Source organism: Peromyscus eremicus, chromosome 10 (genome assembly GCF_949786415.1).
Source record: "Peromyscus eremicus chromosome 10, PerEre_H2_v1, whole genome shotgun sequence".
In the NCBI taxonomy this organism is placed as follows: Eukaryota; Metazoa; Chordata; class Mammalia; order Rodentia; family Cricetidae; genus Peromyscus; species Peromyscus eremicus.
In genome coordinates this window covers 24445960-24471629 of record NC_081426.1, presented here as the reverse complement: position 1 = coordinate 24471629, position 25670 = coordinate 24445960, and the positions used below count along the sequence as shown (strand labels likewise).

The 25670-nt window shown below is 46.1% G+C and overlaps 2 protein-coding genes across 3 annotated transcripts; one reads left to right on the top strand and one right to left on the bottom strand.

Moving 5' to 3' along the window:
• The first annotated feature begins 2498 nt into the window (after window positions 1-2498).
• Xbp1 (X-box binding protein 1) lies at window positions 2499-8034 on the top strand. The gene is given in 6 exon segments (XM_059275523.1): window positions 2499-2727; window positions 3445-3541; window positions 5302-5436; window positions 6415-6474; window positions 6477-6560; window positions 6844-8034. Coding segments are annotated over 6 exon segments (1140 nt in total). The 5' UTR covers window positions 2499-2521; the 3' UTR covers window positions 7402-8034.
• A 3204-nt stretch (window positions 8035-11238) lies between these two features.
• On the bottom strand, window positions 11239-23369 carry Ccdc117 (coiled-coil domain containing 117). Of its 2 annotated transcripts, none has more exons than XM_059275520.1 (5): window positions 23028-23369; window positions 22534-22584; window positions 17963-18187; window positions 17455-17592; window positions 11239-13960 (listed from the first exon to the last, which is right to left on the bottom strand). In XM_059275520.1, the coding sequence occupies exons 1-5, from the start codon at window positions 23207-23209 to the stop codon at window positions 13723-13725; spliced, it is 834 nt and encodes a 277-aa protein (XP_059131503.1). In that variant the 5' UTR covers window positions 23210-23369; the 3' UTR covers window positions 11239-13722. The 2 variants fall into 2 exon arrangements, with proteins under 2 accessions (XP_059131503.1, XP_059131504.1); XM_059275521.1 differs by lacking the exon at window positions 23028-23369 and adding an exon at window positions 22728-22792.
• Between the last annotated feature and the right edge of the window lie 2301 nt (window positions 23370-25670).

The following is a 25670-nucleotide window of genomic DNA, read 5'->3' as shown; positions in this document are numbered from 1 at the left end:
AAACTTTGATTACTCGCTTCTACAAACCCACAGACACGGGCTGTGCAGATCCTGAGCTGGACCTGCCTGTTAAAGGAATGGCCATTGGTTTCCCCTCGTCAGCATGGGCAGAGAAAATGGATGCCAGAAGGCTCATAGTCTAGTTCCGGGAATAACAAAAACTGTGGTTCTTTAAAGCAGTGTTTCTCAACCTGTGGGCCGTGACCCCTCCTGGGGTGTGTGGTGTGTGGTGTGTGTGTGTGTGCGCGTGTGTGTGTGTGTGTGTGTGTGTGTGTGTGTGTGTGTGTGTGTTAAACGACCCTTTCACAAGGGTCGAATATCAGATATCCTGCATATCAGCTATTTACATGATAATTCATTACAGTAGCAAAATAACAGTCATGATGCAGCAAGGAAAATAATTTTGTTGTTTGGGGTCATCACAACATGAGGAACTGTATTAAAGGGTCACAGCTTTAGAAAGGTTGAGAACCACTGTGTTAAAGGGTGGATGGAAGAGACCTTGCTTTTGGTTTTCCTCCCTGGGGGAGTATATTTATTGTTGGGAAGAGCTAATCTGATGTCACACCCCTGAACCTTTCCGTAGAACTCTTTGAGGTTTGGCGTAATTTCCAGTTGCCAACTACCAACTTTCCTCACCTTTGCACCCCTAGAACCAGAGATGTGCCAGGTACTGAGCAGGAAGTAGTGCCTAGGTGCAAAGGTTTTGTTTTGTAATCCAGGGAACCTGACACTTGTAGTTGCTTCCAGAAAAGGAGCATGTGTCTGCGAGTCGTCTCACGTTTCTCTGTAGTCAATAATCCTGAGTCTAAATTGCTCTTGCTGCTGCCCGGTGACTCCTCTTCCACAGGAACCTGGCTTCTCCTCCTTAAGTTATAGCCACCTGGCTTGGGTGGCCAAGCACCAGAGACTAGATAGCCCAGAGACCTAGGAGGGTAACACCAAACACTACTAGTCTAAAAGTGGGAAAAATACAAGTTCTGGCCACCCAACTGACTTTCCCACAGGCCAATGGATACATAAAGGGTACATAAAGCCCAACTCTGTTTTCACATAGAACATTTTATTTTCTCCTCATAAAGTAATACTAATGTAGTGGCTGGACAGATGGCTCAGTGGGTAAGAATGCTCCTGCACAAAGATGAAGACTGGGGTTCGAATCCCAGCACCCAGGTGAAAAGTATGCATGGCTGAAGCTGCCTGTAACACCGGTGTTGGAGGGCAAAGGCAGGCAGGCAGATCACCAGGCTTGATGGCCAGCCAGCACAGCTCCCAGGGCAAGCTTCAAGTACAGTGGGACACACTGTCTAGAGAGAATAAGGCTGAGAGCAACAAAGGAGGACACCTAACACCCCCTGCAACCCGTCTCCTCCCCAGCCCCCACCCCCGCAGCCCCCAAGGAAAGAAACACTAATGTCAAGGGTGGGGACAACAACTCAGTGGCCTCTCTAATCTGTAATTTCACAGATACAGTGGGGCTGAAGAAGAGTTGAGGGCAGAACACTAGGTTCTGGGTTCAGGCTCCAGCACAGCAAAACAAAGACAACCACGGTGATATGAGCTCCTACCAGGGAATTCAGAAATGCAAAGAAAAATGAAACCACATGTATTCCCACTATGCAGACATTATTTATCAGTCCCTTACTATGTGCTAAACAGTGTTCTCATGTTTTCTTTTTAACTTACTTTGTCCTTTTTTTTTTTTTTTTTTTTTAAAATAGCTCCAGCTGGCCTAGACCTCCCTGTGTAGCCCAGGCTGTCCTCAAACTGGCAACAAAGTGCTGAGATTACTGTGGGCGAGCACCACCACGCCCGACCACATTTAGTTTTGAAATTATCTCATTTCCTAAAGACTCATTTTGCAATATTTCTCCAGGTGTGTGTGCGCGCGTGTGTATGTGTGTGTGTGTGTGTGTGTGTGTGGCGGGGAGGGTGTGTGTGTGTGTGTGTGTGTGTGTGTGTGTGGCGGGGAGGGTGTGTGTGTGTGTGTGTGTGTGTGTGGCGGGGAGGTGTGTGTGTGTGTGTGTGTGTGTGTGTGTGTGTGTGTGTGTGTGTGTGTGTGGCGGGGAGGGTGTGTGTGTGTGTCCGCTAACTCCAAACCGGATATGCCACCGCTGCTCTAGTGGCCAACGTGGCGCAGGACATTAAAATGTGGTCGGGCTGGAGTAAGGATCTTTAAGATTCCAGTCTGGAAATCTGGCCAGCGAGAAAAGCCTGGCATTCCCAGCGTCGGGGGGTTGGGGACGCGTTTGCGGAGGACCCCGGGCTCCTGCAACCCGGTCTCCGTGGTCCACTGGCCCTCAGGCCCAGCACGTCAAGAGGAGGACAGCTGTGCAGCCACGCTGGCCACCCGCCCCGCCCGCGCTGGGCCCGCCCCCCGGGCCTGTAGGACCAATGGGCGCTGAGAATAGCCGCGCGTCACGCGGCGCGGGCCTATCGCAGACGGCCACGACCCTAGAAAGGCTGGGCGCGGCGAGCGGCCACGGGGCGGTGGCGGCGCTGGCGTAGACGCTTCCTGGCCATGGTGGTGGTGGCAGCGGCGCCGAACGCGGCCGCGGCGGCCCCCAAAGTCCTGCTCCTATCGGGCCAGCCCTCGGCGGGCGGCCGGGCGCTGCCACTCATGGTGTCGGGCTCTCGGGCAGCGGGGTCCGAGGCGGGCGGGGCGCCGCAGGCTCGCAAGCGGCAGCGCCTGACGCACCTGAGCCCGGAGGAGAAGGCGCTGCGGAGGTGGGCCCGGCCGGCGGGGCGGGGGCGCGGGGCCGCAGGGCCGGGCATGGGACTCCCTCGGTGTGCCCGTCGGGAGAGCGCGGGAGGGTGGCCTCGATTCCTGGAGGGAGGCGCGGGGCCGAGGTGGCAGCCCCTCTGAAGGGCTGCTCCAGCGCAGTCTGTGTCGGGGGAAGCCGACCCTGGTCAGAACGTGCCTGGCGCCCCGTCCTCTGCGAATGCTTGCTCTTGGTGGTCCCCGGGCAGGGACCGCTCCGGCTGTCATTGCAGCCGCTTGGGGACTCAAGCCTGGGACCCGAGTCACCAGCCTCGGGCAGCCCGAGTTGAGCTTGGGGGAGGGACGGTTGGTAAGCGCCCCCGCCGCCTTCCTCCACGGATGTCGCCCCTGCACGGAGCCTGTGGGGCGGAATTGGAAGCAGAAAGCCGCGGGGGTGGAGGGAAGATGCTTATGACGCAACGGGAATGTGTCAGCCCGGTGGTAAAATGAGACCCGAGTGGAAAGCCACACGGGAGAGAATCAGCAGATCTTCCAGGCCCACCGACAGAAAGCTGTGTTGTTTTTTTTTTTTTTGTCTTTTTGAGAGGAGCCTCAAAGTGTGTTTACCACTGTTTAGCCTTATTCTGTAAAGTCAACGAAAGCACCAGCTGGCCACATTTACAAGTGAAGATGCAGGAGAGCTGGAGATGACCCAGTTCGTTCTGTTCCTTGTCTTCCTAAAGGAAACTGAAAAACAGAGTAGCAGCGCAGACTGCCCGAGATCGAAAGAAAGCCCGGATGAGCGAGCTGGAGCAGCAAGTGGTGGATTTGGAAGAAGAGGTAACGCCTTCGGGCCATGCTTTCTTCCCTTCCATATCAGCCCCTGGGGGTTCCCTGCCCATCCTAAGCTGCAGCGCTTTAGAATCCAACTCTCAGTGCCATTTAAAGTTTAACTAGCCTAGCAGATAGGCGGCGAAGGCAGATGTGACTCACTCCTGGCAGCTAGATGCTATCGATATAGACTGCTCAGAGATTAGCTGGGTCAGATAGAGCATTGCTTAACCTTCGGCACTCCTGGCTCGCCAAAGGCTCACTAGAGCTGCCCTTCCTTCTAGGGTTCTCTTGTTATCTAATCTGAGCAAGGGCCATTGTGCTTTTCAAAGTTTTAATCAGCTGGCTCTTAAATGAAATGTGGGTCATATCAGTAGCAGTTAAAAAAAAAAAAACAACAAAACTATTTTGTTTGGTATCGCTCACCAGCCCCACTTTATTTTATACTCAGCATGCAGAGTATTAGGTATCATTAGGACATTTTCAAACAGTTTGTTGTAGTTGACTGACTGTTCTTCCCGGCTGTTTTCCCCACCCCCTCCCACCCCCAGTATTCTTCGACTTTCAGGGCACGTGTTCTCCATCCCAGCATCCTTTTACCTTCTCTAGGACTTCTTTCTAGTTTTTTTTTTTTTTTTTTAGGCATTACACACATTTACATCCATTTATATGCACGTGCACCCGCGCATACACACACAAACACACAAACATGTTAAGATCTACATATGCAAGAGAACTCTTGGTTCTTTCTGTGTTTGGGCCACCTCACTTAAAAGACTTGACAAACCTGTACATTTTCCTGACAATTTCCGTTTTCTTTACAGTTAAGTAACATTCACTGTGTGTATGTACATTTTCATGTTTCATTGATCATCTGTTGATGGGCATCTAGGCTGCCTCCATTTCTTTGCTATTGGACCACTACCACTTGTATTAACACCTGTCAGTTCAAGACAGGATAGTGGATTTTTAAATTTTGTGGTTTTTTTTTTTTGGGGGGGGGGGGTTTCGAGACAGGGTTTCTCTGTGTAGTTTTGGTGCCTGTTCTGGAACTCACTCTGTAGACCAGGCTGGCCTCGAACTCACAGAGATCCACCTGGCTCTGCCTACCAAGTACTGGTATTAATAATAATTTAATAATAAAAAAAGATTATTTTGAGATAGGATCTCAGGTTGGCCTGCAAATCATGGCAAGCCTCCTGTCTCAGCATGCTGATATTACAGGCATGGACCACCTTGTCATACTTTTTTTTTTTAAATAGTGTATTAACACATATGTGAATTAAAGCTGCAAGTCATTCCCCCCCACCCCACCCCAAACCTGGAAGGAGTAGTTGTAGGAATTACGTTGTTTCTGACACCATTGATAACACTTTTGTTTTCTTCAGAAACTGGCCTTGAACAACAGCTCTTCTGGCCTCTACCTGCTGAGGGATCAGTGGCTTTTTTTTTGGAGACCATTTCAAGTGTCCCAGGCTGGGCTACTTGCTGTGTAGCCAAGGATGTCCCTGAATTTCTGTTCCTCCTGCTGATATCTCCCAAGTGCTGGGATTGCAGGCATGAACCACCCACGCTAGTTTTATGCAGAGCTGGAGGTTGAACCCAGGGCTTCAGGTGGTGTAGGGCAAGCACTCTACCAACTGATCTATACCATCAGCCTCCAGTGGTACAGTAATTAGAACAACTGCATAAGCGTAGTTTCCCAGTTCAACGAGGACACCAATTGCAGCAAATCACATTTTAATAGCCTCTTCTGGATTTTCTTACAGAACCAAAAGCTTCTGTTAGAAAACCAGCTTTTACGAGAGAAAACTCATGGCCTTGTGATTGAGAACCAGGAGTTACGAACTCGCTTGGGAATGGATGTCCTGGCTACTGAAGAGGCTCCAGAGACAGAGTCCAAGGTAACTCTTGTGAGAACTCGCTGTGACATGAGTGGATTGTACTTTCCTTTTTGAGACAGTGTCTTAAGCTCTTTATTTTGGCTGGTCTTGAACCTGCATCAGTTATCCTGCATCCGCCTCCAAAGTAGTGGAACTTCAGGCATGTGCCACCATGCCTAGCTGATCAGTTCTGAAAGTTTCTCCACATTCCCATCAGGCAGCATTCTTTGAGTGTGTAATGAAGGGCTACTAGGCCCTAAGAATACAAGTGATTTACAGGGCTCTCAGAACAAGTGCTAACAACCACCAACAGCCAGCAAGCTGTACCATGCAAGCACCAAATAGAACGAGACTGCAAGGGCTAGTCAGATTGGTGGGGTTTTGGTCTTCTTTTGTTGGGATAAAGTCTCTGTATGTAACCCAGGTTGGCCTTGAACTCCTGTCTCTTAGCCTCCCAAGTGCTGGGATTATAGGCATGAGCTACTACAAGTGGCTTGTTTCCTGGACTTTTTCTTTTTGGAGATAGTCTCTTGTAGCCCAGGTTGGCCTCAGACTTGGTATGTAGCCGATAATCTTCTTGTCTCCCCTTTCCGAGATTACAGGCATATGTTACTTTATTTGGTGTAGTCATGTAGACATGGTGTCTGCACACGAGTGTGGGTTTGTGCACATGTTGCATAGCTTGTCCTATCACTCTTCACCTTATTCCTTTGAAGCGGAGTATCTCACTGAATCTGGAGCTAGGCTGGTGGCCAGCAAACCCTGCTGATCCTCTTGTCTCGGCCTCCCTCCGTGTTGGGGTTACAGGCACAATTGGCCTGCTCCACTTTCACACTGGTGCTGAACTCAGGTCATCACGCTGACATGGCAAGCAGGCTTATGCTCTGAACCACCTCCCCAGCTCCTTCCTAGGGCTTTGACGAGCAGAGACTTGAGTTGCCTGGTATGCATTTCCCTGGAGACTTTTGGCTGTCTCCTCACTCTGGTCTTTCCTTCTAGGGAGATGGAGTACGGCCGGTGGCCGGGTCTGCTGAGTCCGCAGCACTCAGACTACGTGCACCTCTGCAGCAGGTGCAGGCCCAGCTGTCACCTCCCCGGAACATCTTCCCATGGATTCTGACGCTGTTGACTCTTCAGACTCTGAGGTAGCGCTCATTCTGCCTTGCTGAAGTGCTATATGAGAATGGCTCATTCTGTAGTAGCTGTATGATGTGTGACGTGCCTACCCAGGCAAATGGAGAAGTTAGTGTTGGTAGGGTTGGGGGGAGCATCAGTCACTTCCGAATCTCCATGAAGTGGGGAGCAGCTGTGGGTGGGTCCTGTGATCTGAGAGCCTAAGGCCTAACTGCCATTTTGGAACTCAGTAAGTGTTCCTGGGAGACTGTCAATTCATTCTAACAGTGAAGTCTTTTGTTTTACCTTTTGCAGTCTGATATCCTTTTGGGCATTCTGGACAAGTTGGACCCTGTCATGTTTTTCAAGTGTCCATCCCCAGAGTCTGCCAATCTGGAGGAACTCCCAGAGGTCTACCCAGAAGGACCTAGTTCCTTACCAGCCTCCCTTTCTCTGTCAGTGGGGACCTCATCAGCCAAGCTGGAAGCCATTAATGAACTCATTCGTTTTGACCATGTATACACCAAGCCTCTAGTCTTAGAGATCCCCTCTGAGACAGAGAGCCAAACTAATGTGGTAGTGAAAATTGAGGAAGCACCTCTCAGCTCTCCAGAGGAGGATCCCCCTGAATTCATTGTCTCAGTGAAGAAAGAACCTTTGGAAGAAGACCTCATTCCAGAGCTGGGCATCTCAACCCTGCTTTCATCCAGCCACAGTCTGAAACCATCTTCTTGCCTGCTGGATGCTTACAGTGACTGTGGATATGAGGGCTCCCCTTCTCCCTTCAGTGACATGTCTTCTCCACTTGGTACAGACCATTCTTGGGAGGACACTTTTGCCAATGAACTCTTTCCCCAGCTGATTAGTGTCTAAAGAGCCACCCAGCACTGGGCCCCTTTCCTTGACCATTACACTGCCTTAGAGGATAGCAGAGAAAGAGTTCCTCTAAAGTATTCTTTTCAACTTCATAGACGACTTCCAAGTATTGTCTTTTGACACCCAGCCGTCTAAGGTATTCAAAAATATCCTAATTCTGCACTACAGCTTTTGAGAGATCTTAAAGGTGGCAGTGTGCCCCACAATACAGGAGAGGGTCATTTGACAGTTATCCCCAGGCTGGCTTCAAAGTATGTAGCTGAGGCTAGGCTGGAACTCCCGACCCTCCTGCCTCCACCTCCCAAGTGCTGGGTTTATGCAGGTGTACACCTCCACACCTGCCTCCTGACATGTCCGAAAGTGGACTTGGGGTTTATGAATGGCCTTTGATCATTTCTCTTCCCTGCTCTTGGCTTCCCAGGTTTTTTAGTTTACTTCTACAAGCAAACAACAACCTGAGAGGCTTGGTTTTCCTTATGTACAGTCCAAGTGAAGATCAAGAATCTTTGTTAAAATTACAGAAATTTACTATGTAAATGCCTGATGGAATCTTCTTGCTAGTGTAGCTTCTGGAAGGTGCTTTCTCCATTTATTTAAAACTACCCATGCAATTAAAAAAGCAGTGCAGCATCCTTGTTCTGTGATTTCTAAGGTTGTTGTATTTTCTCTTCATTGTTTGCTAGGGGAAAGTCATTTATCCACCTGAAGCGAGTGTAGCACTGTAAAGTCACCGAAAGCCTTTCCATTTAGATTACTGCTACCACTCCTGACTGTCATAAATGCCTCAGTCTTACAGTTTCTTCAGGACACTTGACCAGTATCACAGCTACTAAGTGGCAGAGGTAGAACCCTACCCACTGGGTTTTTTTAGTGGTGGGTGGGCAGTACTGGCTTATTAAACCTAAGATCTCTGCATGCTAGGCAAGTGTTACACCATTGAGATACAGCCCAGCCTCCTTAACTACTGTTTTGCCATGAAATATCCAGATTTGCCACAATCAGGGCATACTCCTTGATTTCAACTCTTGACACTTTTCACCCGAGTAACCCAGGGGGACAGATAATCAATTACAACTTGGAAAGATGGACTCTAAAGACTGAACAAGACTTGAGTTATATGTACCTCACATCTGACAGGTGTCATCCTAGGCACTGGGAAGTTCAGTTTTATCTCATGATACACTTTGAAAGGTTTTAAGTCCTCATGGAATCTCCGTATAGGGGCTTATTTCACAAGATTGGGCTGGGGGTGTAGCTCAGTACAGTGCTTGTCTAGCACGCATGAGGCCTTGGTTCCATCTCTACAACCAAAACAAATGAGCAAATCTAATTAGGAAGAAAAGGCCTAAGGGTGTATATAAATGAGCTACCAAACTCCAGAGACAGTGACATCATCCTTTATGGTGTGTGCATTCTGTCCTGGGGAATCTTAAAAAGATGGCAAACTTCATTTCATCCATATAAGCAGATGAACTCACTTCACCTCCATTTAGCATTTAAATATATCTTCCCTATTAAGGTTCTTTGGGGTGATCAAAGTAAACCTACAGATAGAAGGAAGAATTCTGAGTCTAGTCAGCAGGGTCAAGCAGGCTACAGCTGTAGACAAATACAAGGTCATGTGTTGACTGCTATGACAGGAGGGGTTTCCACATGCACACTCGAGGGCATGTCTGGATAGGACCTGGCTGCCCAATCCAGTGCTCAGCAACACAAGCTCACTTAGGCTGAGTACCAGAGTGTTGTGAACATAAGGACCACCTGCAGCTGGCCTGTGACTGAAAACTATCTCACCTCCTTCACTCTGGAATATTTAAGGACCAAGAATCTATTTAAGGTTTATACAGGCAGACATGTGTGCCTCCACCCACAAGAGCACAAATATTTGTAGGTTAAGACTCAGTCATTCACATTTAATAGCATCACATCGAAGAAGTTGCTGCTGTGTCAACAGGACAGAACAGAGCGAAGATTTCGGTTTCATTTCCTGCACAGATGGCCAAAAATGCCATCGGTTTTGAGAAAACACCTGGTTTTCAAGGGCATTTTCCATATTTAAACACCAAACTGGCTAGATCCAAAAATTAACATTTTTTCTATGAAACCAAATACTCTATTAAATGTAGTGTTATTCCAAAATTCAGACCAAAGGTGAAGTAATGGCTACAGGCAAAGACCCTGGGACTCACAAAACAGCTATGCATCTGCCTCCTTGCTTTTCCAGTAGATGAGATGGAACTTAACAGACACATGACCTACTCCAGGAGCACTTCAAAATATCAGTTCAATTCTTGTTGTCTAGGAACTTGAGAAACTGTCTTTACTCTTGTGACTTTAGTATTTTTGTATACATGTCCATGTATAGGTATGCATTCTCATGGGTACCCACCCGTGTTGGGCCAGGGGTCAGCATATCTGGTGCAATCAGTATCTACCTTATTTCTTGACACAAGCTCTCAAAATGAACCTGGGGCTCACAAATTCAGGTAGACTAGTTAGCCAACCATCTCAGGGATCCACCTGTCTCTGCCTTCCCAAGTGCTGGGATGACAGATATGTATCCTCCACCCCTTTAAAATGAGTGGTAGGGATCTGAACTGAGGTCATCCTGCTTGCAAGCCAAGCACTTTACTGACTGACCTACCACCCTCAGACCCTGTTTGTTTGAGATAGGGTCTCATGCAGCTCGGGCTGAGTTCAAACTCAATATGGAGCAGACAATGATTCTGAATTTGGGATCTTCCTTCATCCGCCTCCCCAAATGCTAGGATTATACAGGACTGTATCACCTCACATGTTTTACTCTTCTGACTTAAATTTTTATTCTTTGACAACCTCCTATTTATGTGTTTTAATCATATTCACCCCATTATCTTCATCTCCCTCCCAATGAACCCTCTCTTCCCAATAACCTCCCTTCTATCTTGTATGCATGTGTCCCACTGAGTTTAATTAGGTTGTTTATGCGAGTATGGGTGGGCGGTGGGCAACTTACCAGAGGCCACACCACACAAGAAAACGACTCTCCCTTTCCTAGCAACCCTCTTGACTATCATTCATGAAGTAAGGTGAGTAGATTACCCTCAAACCAGTACAGAAGAGTCAACAGCAGTGTCATGCACAAAGTCTGAGTTTCAGCACTGTTCAAAATGCCACTCTAAAATGCCACTGCTAGTCTAAGAACTAGGGGACTAACAGAACCAAACCAATACACACAAACCTGCATTTCCTGAGTATCTATTCATCTTGTACGCAAACCCTGGCCCAATGAGCCGGTTAGATATTGAACTGTCACCATCTACTCTAATCTTAGTTTCCCACCTGTTATGTTGGATAACTTTTACCATGGTTCTCAAAATTTGGTTAAAATAAAACAGCATCTTGTTTTCTGCAACTGCAACCCAAAGATAACACTCCCTCCTCACCAGTCAGAGATCTGGTTATCAAAGAACTGTAACTATGCAGGCAATACTGCCACCCAGTGACCTGTCAGCTCTTAGCAGAGGACCACTATGCACCAACATCACAGACTTTGCCTAGTCTCTATCTCTAGATTCCAAGCCCTCAAACTCCACATATGAACACTGAAGGGTCAGTCATGAGGGTCAGCATCAGATGGTGCCCAGCAGTGACCTGCCCAGGCAGAAGAGGGCTGCTGGCACATTTAAGAAGGTAAAACAGCCTGCCTACTCTGGAAACAGCTCACTCTTAACCCGAAAGTATCAAATTTCAGGACAAATAAGTTTTCACTGATAGGAATCCTGCCTTAATTAAAATTTAAAGGAAAGCAAGAAAAAAAATCTTTCATTTCCATATGTACAGGATTACAGATACTTTAGAAAGTTCAAAACACTTGTGGTTTATTGTAAATAACAAAATACAGAAAAACCAGATTCTCATTCTTAAAGCAAAATTGACAGCATCATCCAGAACATTCTTAGTACTGTACCATTCTTGTCACTATTAAAGTCAAGGTCCAGATGCAGAGTAGCAAATGAACCTGCTAGTTAATGTTCCCCTGTGGTTATTTGAAGTCCTGTCCTACTTGTTCTTAAATTTTACATTTTTATCTTTTCAAGAATGAGCAGTTCTTAACCGATTTAAATTATAAGAACTGGATTCTCATATTATTTCTTCATATTAAGAACAACAACAACAACAAAAAACCAACCCCCAAACCAAGAACCCAAAAAGAAACAAAACACCCCCCCCCAACTCAAACTCAGAGAAATACCCATTTGTTCACTGAAGCTCACCTGCTTTAGAGAACTGCTGACCTTAACACATTAGCATACTGAGCCAATGTTTGATCCATGCTTCAAAAACTATATAAGACGAAGAAAAGACTGTTCATTTCTTAGGAAAACCTTAAGGCAAAGCAAAAGCCTTATGCTAGAAAAGAAAACAGAACGCAGAGGCATCGGGGCTGTGGAGACAGTCAGATGAGTCAGCACCACAAGGATGAAGATGATTTCTGTACAAACATGTGCAAGAAGATAAAGTCCAAAAAGGAGCATGAACATCAACTTTCCTGCAGAAATAAGGACCATGTCAGATAAGGACTCCTGAAAAGTCTGTTTGCATCTTCGTTTAAAGCCACCTCTATTTTCCAGTGGTTACCAAACGCATCAAAGCCGTTTCAGGCCTTGGAGAAGAGGCAGTCCTGGTGTTCTGTGCCCTTTGGAAAGCTGCCACTTCCTTCCCACTCACACTGGCTAGCTAACTCCAAACTCCGTGCAGTCCCTGCATGCTTCTAAATTGTACTAAACTTCTTAGCAGAGAGATTTTTTTAAGGCTATAAACTTTGCGAGTTGGTCCCATTAAACAAGGCAGGAGTTTTCAAATGACATGAGTCAAACCTTGCACATTTCAACAGAAGACAGATTTCATTCACCTCTGAGTCTGAGATGAAGAAACAATTAGCTGGTTTCCAACTGGTTTCAACACTGGTTTGAAGCTTGAGTAATTTTATTGTGTAGACATAAATATTTTGTTTAAATATTAAACATTGAACCTTTTCCTGACATCCAGACAGAAATAGAGAGAGCAAGAACAATAGACGAGAGAAGAGACAGTCCACTGCACAGACTTGGGACTCCTATGCCATCCACAGGAGGGATTTCAGCATGGGTTGTGAAAATGCCTGGAAGCTAGTTTCTAAAAATTCACCTCTGCTTGGCATAAACCTTTTCTTTTTTCTCCTACAAAGGGAGAAGAAACCCAGACAATGAAAACGGAACTGAGGTGTTCTGCTGTTGAAAAGGGCCAGCACACTCACCCCATCTTACAGACTCTCTACAGCGCTGAAGGATTGCCAAGTCTTCCATTACACGACCTGCCATGCTGAAGAGCTCTTCCTGAGAAATGAAAAACTTTAACCCTGGTTATTCCCAAAGAACACCTTGAGCCTGGTTCGGGTACTCGAAGATTAAAGATATACTGTTGGCAGGAGGCCATCTTCCATTAACTTTTATGCTTATTGTACAATAGCTTAAGCACCGGACAATGAGCTATTTCAGTAACTCTCCTTAAAGATGCTTGCCCATTTATTCTCAGCTAATTCATTGTTTTCAAAACCAACATTAAAAACCTCAACTTGCTAACACACATCCAACCTTCCCTTTTTAAACTCTAGAAGCTATCAATGCTGGGTTAGCTGACACTGCATGTCCTCAGGATTCAGGAAAAGACACTTCTCTCACAGGCAGTTTACAAAAGGGTTCCCTTGCACTTTTAATCAATTACTTAGTTAACTGAGGTGTAAACATTACTGACCAACTGAGCTCATCAGTCATTAAAGGAGACCAGGGCTACTGCTTGAGGAATAACGGCTACACCGACCTGACGCCAACACTGGTTTCCTTGCCTGTTCAGTTCCTTCGCAAGAGACTGAACTACTACTTTCTTCTCCTGCTCCCCAAGCACAGTTACCACTACAAGCTCGATACAGGACTCAGCTGTCAGGGTGCAGTGGCAATTAGGAGCATTCCTCTTTATAATCATCTTAAGGATGAATGGCTTCAGCAGTGTGACAGATGGTCACCATAACACATCCAGCGTCTATGGTTGTCTTTAAAGAGACTGTAACATTTCTTGGATAAGCCTGCTTTAGAAAACTGCATTTCCCTTGAGATAAGCTTCCTTGGCAAAAAGTTGAATTCAATAAATGGCTACCCACAATGACATTCCCACCCCAAATCACAGGTGGAGATATTACACCCGTTTCATAAAACTTTCAGGTCCCTATACTATACAGGCAGGCTATTACTGAACACAGGAGCCTTCTAGAACTTGCCAAGCTGGAGCAGAAACTGGTCTCTAGAGCTCCATCTCTTCCTCTGTGTTAGCAGCGGTCTCCAGACTATGGTAAAGTGGCGTGTCTGTGTGCTGGGGTTCCAGCAACAGTTCAGTTCTCTGTGGAAAGGCAGTGGCGGCAGCTGCACACTTCCTTTGGCTCTCTCCTGCGTAGTTCTTAGGGTTAGAGGATGGCTTTGGCTTCTCAGGAAGGAGTTCAGGGAGAGGTTTCCAGAGCACAAGCTCCATAGAAGGACGGCTCCTGGGATGTAAAATACAGATTTCAATTAAAAAAAAAAACACCTTTAGGACATGCAATCTGTCAACAAACTCCTGTTCACTACTCAAGGACCTTCCAATTAAGAGCTAATGGTCTTCACAGTGCCAGTCTGCTGTTCTTTTATATCTCTACCCATTTAATTACTGCCACAGTTTCACTGTTATTTTGATCTTGATGTCTCTCATCAGTTCTCAATATATAAATTTTAATCTTTTAATTAAAAAATAAGTGTTCACTTCAGCAGCAGATACACTAAACTTGGAATGATATAGATTAGCATAGCCACCGTACAAGGATATACAAATTCATGAAGCTATCCATGTTTTGTTTTGTTTTGTTTTAAAAGAGAGCTAGAGCCGGGTGGTGGTGGCACACGCCTTTAATCCCAGCACTCGGGAGGCAGAGGCAGGTGGATCTCTATGAGTTTGAGGCCAACCTGGTCTCCAAAGAGAGTTCCAGGAAAGGCGCAAAGCTACAAAGAGAAACCCTGTCTCGAAAAACCAAAAAAAAAAAAAAAAAAAAAAAAAAGAGCTAGAGATAATTTAGAATTCAAACTGGACTTAAAAAAAAAATGATGCGCACATGTGTCTGTGTCTGTACAGGGATGTGAAAATGTGTGCAGTAGGCCCCCCGAGAAGTTTAAATTCCCCCGGAGCTGAAATTACAGGCAGCGTGAGCCACCTGATGTGGGTGTCAGGAATCAAACTCTAGTCCTCTGCAAGAGCAGTATGTCCTCTAAGGTTGAGCATTATTCCCAGGTCCTCAAATACAGAGTTTCACAGTTTCACACATAATTCTTTTTCTCGGATGTGCTGGAGAGTGAAGTCAGGACTCACACATGTGTGAGTGCTCTACTTCTTAGTGATCTCACCAGCCCTATTTATATGTTAAACCATGAACAGCAGCACTATAAACATGCAGGTGAAAACCAGGGCCCCTGAGCCAGGAGTAATGGTACATGCTTTTAGTTCCAGGACTCAGGCGATAGAGGCAGGCAGTCTTCTGCGAGTTCAAGGCTAGCCAGGTCTACATATCGAGTTCTAAGATAGCCAGGGCTGTATACAGAGACCCTGTCTCAAACAACAACAAAAAAGAAAGGAAGGAAGGAAACAACTAGGTCCCCAGATTTAATTTAAAACTACAATTTGAAGTAGGGATGCTGGAACTAAGGCCCCATATATACTGAGGACCACTGAGTTACATCACTAGCTATAAAGATGCATACACACAGACATGTTTTTAATGAGCAGATTTGTATAACTAGTTTTTTTGTTTTGATTTGTGGTACCGAGTCTCATATAAGCTGTGCAGTTGAAGTACTACACTATTTCCCTAGCCCTGTGGGTGACTGTTGTATATTAAATCATTATAAAATAAAAAAAAAAAAAATGAAATCCTGGACCAGCACATTAATTTTTGATGCCTTTTGTTTCACATAGTTATGAAGTAGAATGCTTTGCAGTTAAACAATTATACTAGGTATGCATAATCATGTATTTTCCCAACCCCAGCTGGGATAGTGCCTGCAATCCCAGCACTTGGGTGGTGCAGGCAGGAGGGCCAGAAGTTCTAGGCTAGCCTGGGCTACATGAGAAAAAAGGTTCCTTACCTTTGGTATAGGGAAATCTTCTGGGACCCAGAAGTAAATAAGAAAAAACAAAACAAAACAAAACAAAACAACAACAACAAAAAACCAAAAAACTACAATGAAGAATATTCTCAAAGGCCCAGTTCTGGCAAGCTACTCTAAGAGCAGCAGACACTATTTTGAGCAGGAGGGCAATGTGACCTGCATACATAGTGGCTACACTATTTACACACCCTCAGGGCTGAGTAGTTAATTATAAACTTGAGCTAGGGCCTGACTGAAAGCTTTCTGGATCTCCCAAGCAGTAAGGAGCTGAACTGACCCCACTCCGCCTCTGCCCAGCACTATGAGGTCTGGGACCGGGAGCCCTCTTTGCCGTCCGTCCTGTTTCCTCCCTGAACCTCTCCCCTTAGTCACTACTCGGCCTGTTTTCTCACCTACTGCTCTGTGTTTCTACTCCGACAATATAACAAAGCAATTAGCCGAGCTCATTGAACTACGGGCTTATTTTCCGTTTTTCTTCTTGTGGTGGGTGCTGGGGATGGTACCCAGGGCTTTCCTCCAGCATGAGTCACTTCCCTGATCCTATTCTTTGTTTTTGATACAGTCTCAGTACATAGCTTAGTCTGGCTTGACTCCATCACATTCATCTTAAAACTGTGTTACGTTTTGTCAGTCTTTCTTTTTTCCTTTTATTGAGACAAATCTCACCATGTAGCCTTGGCTGGCCTGAGATTCACTTGGAGATCAGATAGGCTGAAAACTAATACCTCTGCCTCTTGAGTGCTGCCACAATGCCTATCTTAAATTATGCTTTAAATCAACAGCAAAAGAAGTTGGGCAGGAAGACTGTAAATCTGAACCTAGCCTGGGCTACAACACAGTAACCTCCCACTCCCCAAAACAAAACAAGCTAAATGTTCTAAAATGGCCCCAAAAGGCTGTGCTATGGTTTGTGGGCTTTGGGATAACTACTTCAATTGTTACTCATTTGACACGTCATTTTCTTAGGCCTCCATGCTACGTCTGAGTAACTAAAAGGAAAAGAAGGGACTGGAGAGATGGCTCAGAGGTTAAGAGCACTGGCTGCTCTTTCAGAGGACCTGGGTCCGATTCCCAGCACCCACATGGCAGCTCACAATTGTCTGTAACTCCAGTTTCAGGGGATCTAACACCATCACACCAATGCACATACAATTAAATTAATTAAAAAACAAAACAAAACAAAACAACAACAACAAAAAACAACAAACCAGAGGTTTTTAAAATGTGGTTTCTATTCCTCCTTAAGAATTTAAGAGATGGGCTTCTGACACAGACCCTTTCCCAGCTATTGGACCAGGTAAGTGGTGTGGGAGCCCACAGAGGTTTCCTAGTGAGATCTGAGCTTGCTTACACAGCAGGGCTGCATAAGGGGATGGACTGACCATGTGTGTGGTTACCGTGTGTTTGGAAGGGTCTGCACTTGGCTGAGCTAGGGGGAGGTCTTTTGCTCCATCTCTTGGCATTCTTTAAAAAGCCCCCCCCCACACACTTTTTTTTTTTTTTCTCTTCGAGACAGGGTTTCTTTCTGTATAGTTTTGCGCCTTTCCTGGATCTCGCTCTGTAGATCAGGCTGGCCTCGAACTCACAAAGATCTGCCTGCCTCTGCCTCCTGAGTGCTGGGATTAAAGGCGTGCGCCACCACCGCCAGGCTAAAAAGCCCTTTAGAAGAGACAGAAGGGGCTGGTGGATAAGGATCTAGGCCCTCCCGAGGCTATCCTGTGTTTCTGTCTCTTTCTCCTCTATATTTCTATCTAAATCTCTTATCCCTCACTCCTCAAGAGTGCCCTGGGGGAAGGTGGTGGTGGGTCCCCCACAAAGGGGAAATGTTATGCCCCATACTTACATGGACTCAATCATCTTCTTTGTGAAGACTTCATCGAATTCCCTCTTCAAACCCGTTTTCATGGTGTCAGAAAGGACAAGACTTGGGAGGTGGCTAACATTCCTGTCACTTTCAACCTCTTCATCATCGTCAATTATCCTAAATAAATAATGAAGCAGAAGCAGAGAAAGAAAAAGAATTAGCCAAATTTGTTCATTTGAATGAACAAAGTTTCAGACTCAGAGAGTAAAGTCACAGGCACCATTGTAAGAGACCAAGCAAGGTATACCTCAGAGCACAGTGACCAGGAGGCCACTTTTCTCCTCCTGGGGGGGAAGAGCTCTGCAGTGATTCACTTAACACAAACGATTTGGAATGTGTCCTGGAGAACTGACCCTGATGTTGTCAGTAAAATGCTGAACTGAGCTGTAAGAGCTCGCTTTACCACTTCCAAATGATTCTCCTGACCAGCTTAAGAGCGAGCTGTGACATAGGAGCAGCATGAAGCCTTGCAACACACACTCAGTACCTGTCCTCAATCTCCTGAAGCCTCCGGCGGGCAACTTCACACTGTGGTTCTGCAGTTGTCTGATCCATCTCTTCACAGACAGCATCTAGCATGCTGGGCACAGGAAGGCCACCAGGACACTCATTCACCCCGTGACCGTCTATCCCCTGGTGTGTGTCAAGAACCCATTCGTTAGCAACTGCAGAGAATTCAGCTTCAGTCAATCGCTTCTTTCTTATTGGACACCTAGAAGGAAGAAGTGGAAAGCAGTAGGAAGGGAAGGAGAAAAAATTAAAACCCCCATTACAGATGAAATTTAAGTCATTTCTCTAGTCAATTAAAAAATAATTCTTTTTTCTTGAGACAAAGTCTCACTACGTATCCTTAGTTGGCCTCATTTACAGAGTTCTGCCTGCCTCTGCCTAGAGTGCTGGGATTAAGGATACATGTTACCATGCCCAGCTCAAATTTATTTGTTTTAAAAAGATCTATTTATTTTACATTTGAGTGTTCTGCCTGCATGTATGTGTACCACGTGTGTGTCTGTGGAGGTCAGAAGAGGTCTCAAATCCCCTGGAACTGGAGTTATGTGAGAGACCATGTAGGTGTCTGGAATTGGACCTGAGGGTCTTCTGCAAGAACAATGCTTTTAACTGCTGAGCCATCTCTCCAGCCCCAATTTATTATTATTCTTTTGAAATCAAATTCTTAAATACAAACATCTCTAGTTTTTTCTACAGCTAGAACGTCATGTCTTTTTCACTCATAGCTTCCCTGAGAAATTTTCTTCTATTTTTTACCAATTTATGCAGCACCTCCAAGACTTTAACCTTTTAGATTAAAGGAAAAGATCTGTAGGAAAGATCAAGTGGAAATCAAAGCAATCAAAGACCAAGTAGAGCTGGAGAGATGACTCAGCAGTCAAGAGCACTGGCTGCTCTTCCAGAGGACACAGGTTCGAGTCCCAGTAGCCACAAATGTCTGTAATTCCAGTCCAGGGAATTCTACACTGTCCTGGCCTCTAAGGGACCAGGCACATACCTGGTCAGTGCACAGACACACACACTGGCAGACCACCACACAGTAAAAAGACAAAGCAGCAAGTCTGCCCCAGCTGCATGTTTTCACTGCTGCATTACGTTATTCCCTGACCCACAGGACAAGTGTCTGGCTATCACCCTGTATCTCCTTACAGCAAACACCTATCTACTAGAGTACGCTTCAAGTACCACAAGAACAGGCCATTAGCACAAACCTCTTGTCTTTGGCTAGCTGTCCTGACTAATAATGGGATCTGCCTTTCTCCTAGTATAACACACCCCATCTGCTTCCTGGCTATATTAGTACTTAAGAGAGACTTGAGAATTCAAACCCAGCTTCTTCCTTTTGGAGATACTTGGCAAATAGGACCAAGAAACTGACCTTCCAAAGTGTCTGCACAAAGGAAAGCTGAATGCTGAGGAGTAGAGCCAGAGACTCTGAGTTCTGCCACTATGATATTAGAGAGGAAGTTAACTGTTGAACACTTACCACGAGCTCCTATGTATCAGGACTACAATGCGCACACTGCTGGCTAACAGCAGAAAGCAGCAAGGAAGACAGCTGGCTGCCTTGTTTTCCTTTTTTAAACAAGTGTCTAGACTACAGGCTCTCTACTGCATGGTAGAGAGCAGTGGGTACAGCATCGATCACAGCCATGTAACCAAAACGCCCATTCTTTATTCTCACTTCAGATTCTCTAAACTGATGGTCAAAGGACATGAATGAACATGTTCATAAGGGAAGAATTTAACGGGTCAAAGGAAATGAATGAACATGTTTATAAGGGAAAATTTTAATCCACATTAACACTGTGAAAATCAATTATTAAAGTTTCTGGAATATAAAATCTGAGAATAATGCCCTCTTAAACCTGTATTTATTTAAAAAGAAATCAGAATCCACTATATATGTTTGCTTTAGAGTTTTACCTCATTAGAAAGTACTAGAAATATCTAGGAGAAAAGAGGCAGGAGGATCTGGAGTTTAGGGCCAGAATCAGCCATACAGAAGTTCTATTAGGACAGCCTGAGCTACATGAAATTCTGACCCCCCCAAAAAAGCTTTAAACTGGGTGTGGTGATACATGCCTGTGAAACACCAGCTAAGGAAAAGCATAAATCAAGAGAGAAGGGGCAATATCCCAGAGCACCTAACAATTCATCTATGAAACAGTTCTTTGATTTTTGGGTTATCTCATGCCTGTAAGTTTATTTTGCTAATAACTGAAGAGCAATAGTGATTAAATGCTAAAGAAAATGTGAATTAAAAGGCTTCCAGGAGCTGGAGAGATGGCCCTATCAGTTAAGAGCATGCACTGCTTTTGCAAGACCCAAGTTCAGTTCCCAGCACCCACATCAGGTGGCTCATAACCACCCAACTCCAGTTCCAGGGGATCCAACACCTTCTGGGCTCTGACTATCAGCATACATGTGTGAATGCATGTTAGAGCTAGGTGGTGGTGGCACACGCCTTTAATCCTAGTACTGGGAGACAGAGGCGGGTGGATCTCTAAGAGTTCGTTCTCGAGGCCAGCCTGGTCCACAGAGTGAGTTCCAGGACAGGCTTCAAAGCTACACAGAAAAACCCTGTCTCGGAAACAAATAAACAAACAAAACCCAACAACAATAACAACCAAAAACCAAAACGGAATTTTAAAGAAAGGCTTCTAGATATCTTTGTGAGTTCGAGGCCAGCCTGGTCTACAGCGAGATCCAGGAAAGGTGCAAAGCTACACAGAGAAACCCTGTCTCGAAAAACAAAACAAAACAAACAAAGACAAAAAACGTTCTTGTGTTTTCTATGGCAACCCTAAGGCAAAAACTCCCCTGATCTAGGTAGGTGTTTTTAATTTAAGGCAATTCTTTGGACTGGGGTAAACAGCTGGTGGGAAGAGTGCTTGTCATGAAAAGTATGACCTGGGTTCAATCCCCAGAACCAACATTAAAAAAGCCAAGAATGGTGACTCATAATACTAGCAGCAGAGAAGCAGTGATAGGAATATCCCTGGGCTCTGCTGGACCACCTCACCTCAGCTTACATAGTGAACTCCAAGCCAGTGAGAAACCTTGCCTCAAAAACCAGGCGGTGGTGGCGCAGGCCTTTAATCCCAGCACTCGGGAGGCAGAGCCAGGTGGATCTCTGTGAGTTCGAGGCCAGCCTGGGCTACCAAGTGAGTTCCAGGAAAAGGCGCAAAGCTACACAGAGAAACCCTGTCTCGAAAAACCAAAAAAAAAAAAAAAAAAAAAAACCCCAAAAAAAAAACCCAGGTGGGCAGCTAGAGAGATGGCGCAGTGGCTAAAAGCACACGCTGACCAGAATGAAAAAGAGTATACTTGTTAATGACAGGCAGGCATAGTAGCCCACTGTAATTATAGGGCTCAGGAGTAAACAGGGGATTCACAAAGCAAGTTGAAATGCAAGTTCTGGGATCATCAAGTGAGATACCCTGCCTCAAAATATAACAGGAAGAGCGACTTGACAGCATAGTGAGACTCTGCCTCAAAACAAAGAGGGTGGATGATACTCAGGACATCCAAGATTGATAAAAGCAGAAGTGCTTCCCCTCCCCCAAGCCTACCTTCATTCACTCACCCAGTCACAAAACAAGGTAACCTGCAAGCATTGCTTTTTTTTTTTTTTTTTTTTAAATTATGAGTCTAAGCATCAACAAATTTGCCAGTTCAAAGTTTCTTTTAATTCTTTTTAAGCCAGGGTCTCATATATCCCAAGCTGGCCGCAAGTTAGTATGTTATTGAGGAAGGCTCTGAACATCTGATCCTCCACCTTCCTCCAAAAGCTGAGATTACTGGCTTTTTGTTTGTTTTATAGAGTCCAGGGCTGGCTGGGATTACTGGAGTGAGACATCATTCTCAGAAGCAGCTTCCAAATGTTGTCCTCTACCTTCCACATACCCACGATAGCATTTGTGCACATGGGTAATGAGTAAGAAAGCAGGTGTTGAAGCATGGTGGCATTTAATCTCAACAGGCAGAGGCAAGCAGATCTCTAAGTTCAAGGCCAGCAGGCACTACATAGTGCGTTCCTGACTAGGCAGGGTTACATAGTGAGGCTGTCTTTTAAAACAAAACAAAAACCAACAGGTAGACCTCGCATGCACTTATTTGGATTAAGCTCTAAGACAGTAAAAGAAAACAAATAACAAAAACCCCATGCATTGCAGTGTGAACAGGTATCTAGCTACAAAAGTCAACACTGAAGCACACACAGCCATAAACTGGACTATTTTCCTAAGGAGAAGTAAGAAACGGGCTACAAGGTTACCTCTGTCAATAACACGAACCCTTTCCAATACATATCCTTTGATTTTTCTTCTTAGCTGTGTCTATAACGACACAGTTTAAAATTCAAACATTACATTGGCTACAGAGTGAGTTTCCCTCTACCTGCCTGCCACCCAGTTCCTGCCCCTAAAAGGCAAACAATGTCACTTGTTTAAAGAGATACACATGCTTCACCTTGTTCACTTAAAATAGGACACACGCGTTAAACTAACAGCGATCACAAAGGGGACAAACGGTCCCGAAACTTACTCATCATCCTCCGCCAACCGCTTGTGTTTCTTTCTACAGTGAATGGAAACACTGTTGGAACAAACAAAAACAAATCAGTCAACCAAGGCAGGAACTTAAATTTAAGATTTCTGCAGCTCGTCGTTCTCGCTCTACATATGGGCATCTCCCGCCACAAACTGCATATCCCTTCTCTGGCCGTGAGGGACCGGCACCATTCCCGAGATCGGTCACGTCTAGCGGAGGACTCCAAACAACCAGACAGGGAAATCTGAAGTTGTCACTCTGTCGGGGCAGTGACAGTTGAGCACTCGCTCCAGGACCCATCTCTGTCCCCACACTGCCGACGAGGAACCGCCGTGTCCCAGAGGCTCTCAAAGTTGTCCGGGCCGGCGGCCGCGCGTGCAGAGGGAGCGGCCAGGCCGAAGGACCCTCGGCGGGTCGCCGGCCGTGCGACCCGGGACGCACGGTTAACGTCCCGCGGGGTTAACCGGCCCGCCCCACCTGCTCCTCACCGTCCGCGCGCTGCTCTCCCGCCCGGGCTGCTTGGCGCAAGGCGGGCGCCCGGCCGCGGGGCCAGGTCAGGGCCGGTGGCTCCTGGCGGGAAGGCCCGACCCGCGAAGGCCGGCGGCGGCTGCAGGAAGTCCGCGCTGCCGCTCAGAGGGAGGCCGCTGAAGGGCCGGCCGAGCGCCGCCATGGCTTGAGACAAGGCTGCGTCCGCCGCCCCAGTCGCTAGTGTGTCCCCAGCTCCCGCAGTGGCGGCCACCGCCGCTGCCCACGAGAACCCGCCTCCGAGCCCGCTTCGACCCCCCACGTCACGCCTTCTAGAACCCTCCACTCCGGACCGCCCAGAGACACGTCGGGATTTGTTGTGTATATAGGGCCGCTGTCGCGAGGCATGCTGGGAGTTGTGGTTCTGGAGGACTACAAGCAAGATGGCTGGCGGTGTACTCAGCGAATCGCTGGAGATCATGTCGCCCCGACAGGTCCCTAGGCTGATCGAATCACAATTCCCGATACAAGCTCTGCGTGGTGGCTCATGACTATCTTCCCAGCGCTTATATGGTGGAGACAGGATGTTCAAACGTTATATGGTGGAGACAGGATGTTCAAACGTTCGAGGCCAACCTTTGATTATGTTGCATGGTCTAGGCCAGCCTGGTCTACATGAGACTCTGGGACTCTGTGCCCCCTCAACCCCCCCCCCCAAAAAAAAAAAGGTTATATGCCTCTGTTTCTTCTGTAGTAAAACAGGATAATGAAAGTGTTTTCAGAGTTGAAGTGTGAAGTTAATGAATTAAAAAATCTGAGGTGGAGTGGCACATGTCTTTAATTCCAGCAGTCCCAGGGCAGAGGCAGGAGGATCTCTGTGAGTTCGAGGTCACTCTGGTTTTTATAGCGAGTTCCAGGCAGCCACGGTTACATAGAGAGACCCTGTCTTAAAACAAAACAAAAAATGTCTAGGAGTGGGACCTGACAACTGGAATACTATTAAAAAGTTGTTCTCTAGCTTCCACCCAGAGGTACACACATTCACTCTCATGCACACATACAATAATAATAAATAGAAAATTAAAAGTCAATAAAAATCTGGGAGTGAGGTGTGGCTCAGTGGTAGGACTGAGTGGAGGGGTCCCAAAACAGCTTGACCACACAGCAGCCATGACAGGCTTAGGGGCCTAGACACAGCTTCTCTGACCGGCTTACTGGCAGGCAACACCCAGATCCAGAAAAAGCCTTAAGCTGATACCACCCAGGGATGAGGAAGTACCTAACATCCCAAACGTTCCAACCATTAGATAAGGTGGCTAGATGTCCTTGAGGCTAGCACACACCTATTTTTGTTTTATAGACACCCCTAGACAACTGTCAGTCAATCAGGGTCCTGGACCCTGGAAATCCCCTCACCCCAACCTCTGCTATGATAAAAACTCTGCCCTACCTGAGCTCAGGGCTCTCTGCTCTCACCGATGCTTCAGATAGAGAGATCAATCTCAGAGCTTGTAGAGAATAAAGGCTCTTTGCTTTTACATGCAGGACTCAGTCTCCGTAGTAGTCTTGGGGGCCTCAGTGATCTGAGCATAACAGTACAACACCACAAAAATTTAAGTAAAGTAGCTGGATGTGAGGACACACACCTGTGACCCCAGCAATGGGCAGACTGAGGCAGGAGAATTGTTTGAGATCAGTCAAAGCTTAGAAAACTGTCTACCATACATGCATACACACTTAATACTGTCTTTTATTTCTTTCTGTGTTTTAGCACAAATGAAGTTACTGGATCCCATGGACAATTAATAAAATCCTCACAGAGATTGGTAGAACAACTAGGGGTGGGAAAAATAAAATGCATCCTGGCATATCCATCCCTGGTTAACAATGTCTCCTGCTTAGGTTGAACAAACAGGGTAGCATTAGTCAAACCCATTACTGGCCATTCCTCATTTTTTCCACCTCAAAGAATGATCCAATCTGAGTTGCTTATGCCACTGTCAATGCCACTGAGCCAAAGACTATTAAGACTATTGTTTTGTTTTTTCGAGACAGGGTTTCTCTGTGTAGCTTTGCGCCTTTCCTGGACCTCGCTTTGGAGACCAGACTGGCCTTGAACTCACAGAGATCCGCCTGCCTCTGCCTCCCAAGTGCTGGGATTAAAGGCACTTATGACTGGATATTTGGATTATGTTTTTTCCTTAGAAGATAAGTGTGGTGATATTTTGAACAAATAAAGCTTACCTGAAGATCAGAGGTCAGAGCTAGCCATGGACTTAATTCACATAGAGGTCAGGCTGTAGTGGCACACACCTTTAATCCTAGCACCCAGGAGGCAGAGGCAGAAGTCTGTATGGATCTCTGTGAGTTCAAGGCCACACTGGGCTACACAAGATTAATCTAGTCTAAAAGAGAAACAGAGCCAGGCAGTGGTGGCACACACCTTTAATTCCAGCACTTGGGATCACACACCTTTAATTCCAGCACTAAGAAGGTTGAAACAGGAAATGATATGGCTGGGCAGAGAAAGGAATATAAGGTGGGAGGAGACAGGAACTTATGTTCTTTCAGGATGAGGAGTTGGTGAGGTAAGAGGTGGTGGCTAGCGCTGCTTCTCTGATCTTTCAGCTTTCACCCTGATATCTGGCTCCTGTTTTTAATTATAA

What these genes read in the sequence shown, in the direction of transcription:
- Ccdc117 (XM_059275520.1), bottom strand. Translation starts at nt 23,209, where the DNA reads ATGGCGGCGCTCGGCCGGCCCTTCAGCGGCCTCCCTCTGAGCGGCAGC. An exon ending in GGGAGAGCAGCGCGCGGACG is followed by an intron (nt 22,585 to 23,027) that starts GTGAGGAGCAGG and finishes TTGTTCCAACAG; the next exon opens with TGTTTCCATTCACTGTAGAA. An exon ending in AAGAAGATGATTGAGTCCAT is followed by an intron (nt 13,961 to 17,454) that starts GTAAGTATGGGG and finishes TTTACATCCCAG; the next exon opens with GAGCCGTCCTTCTATGGAGC.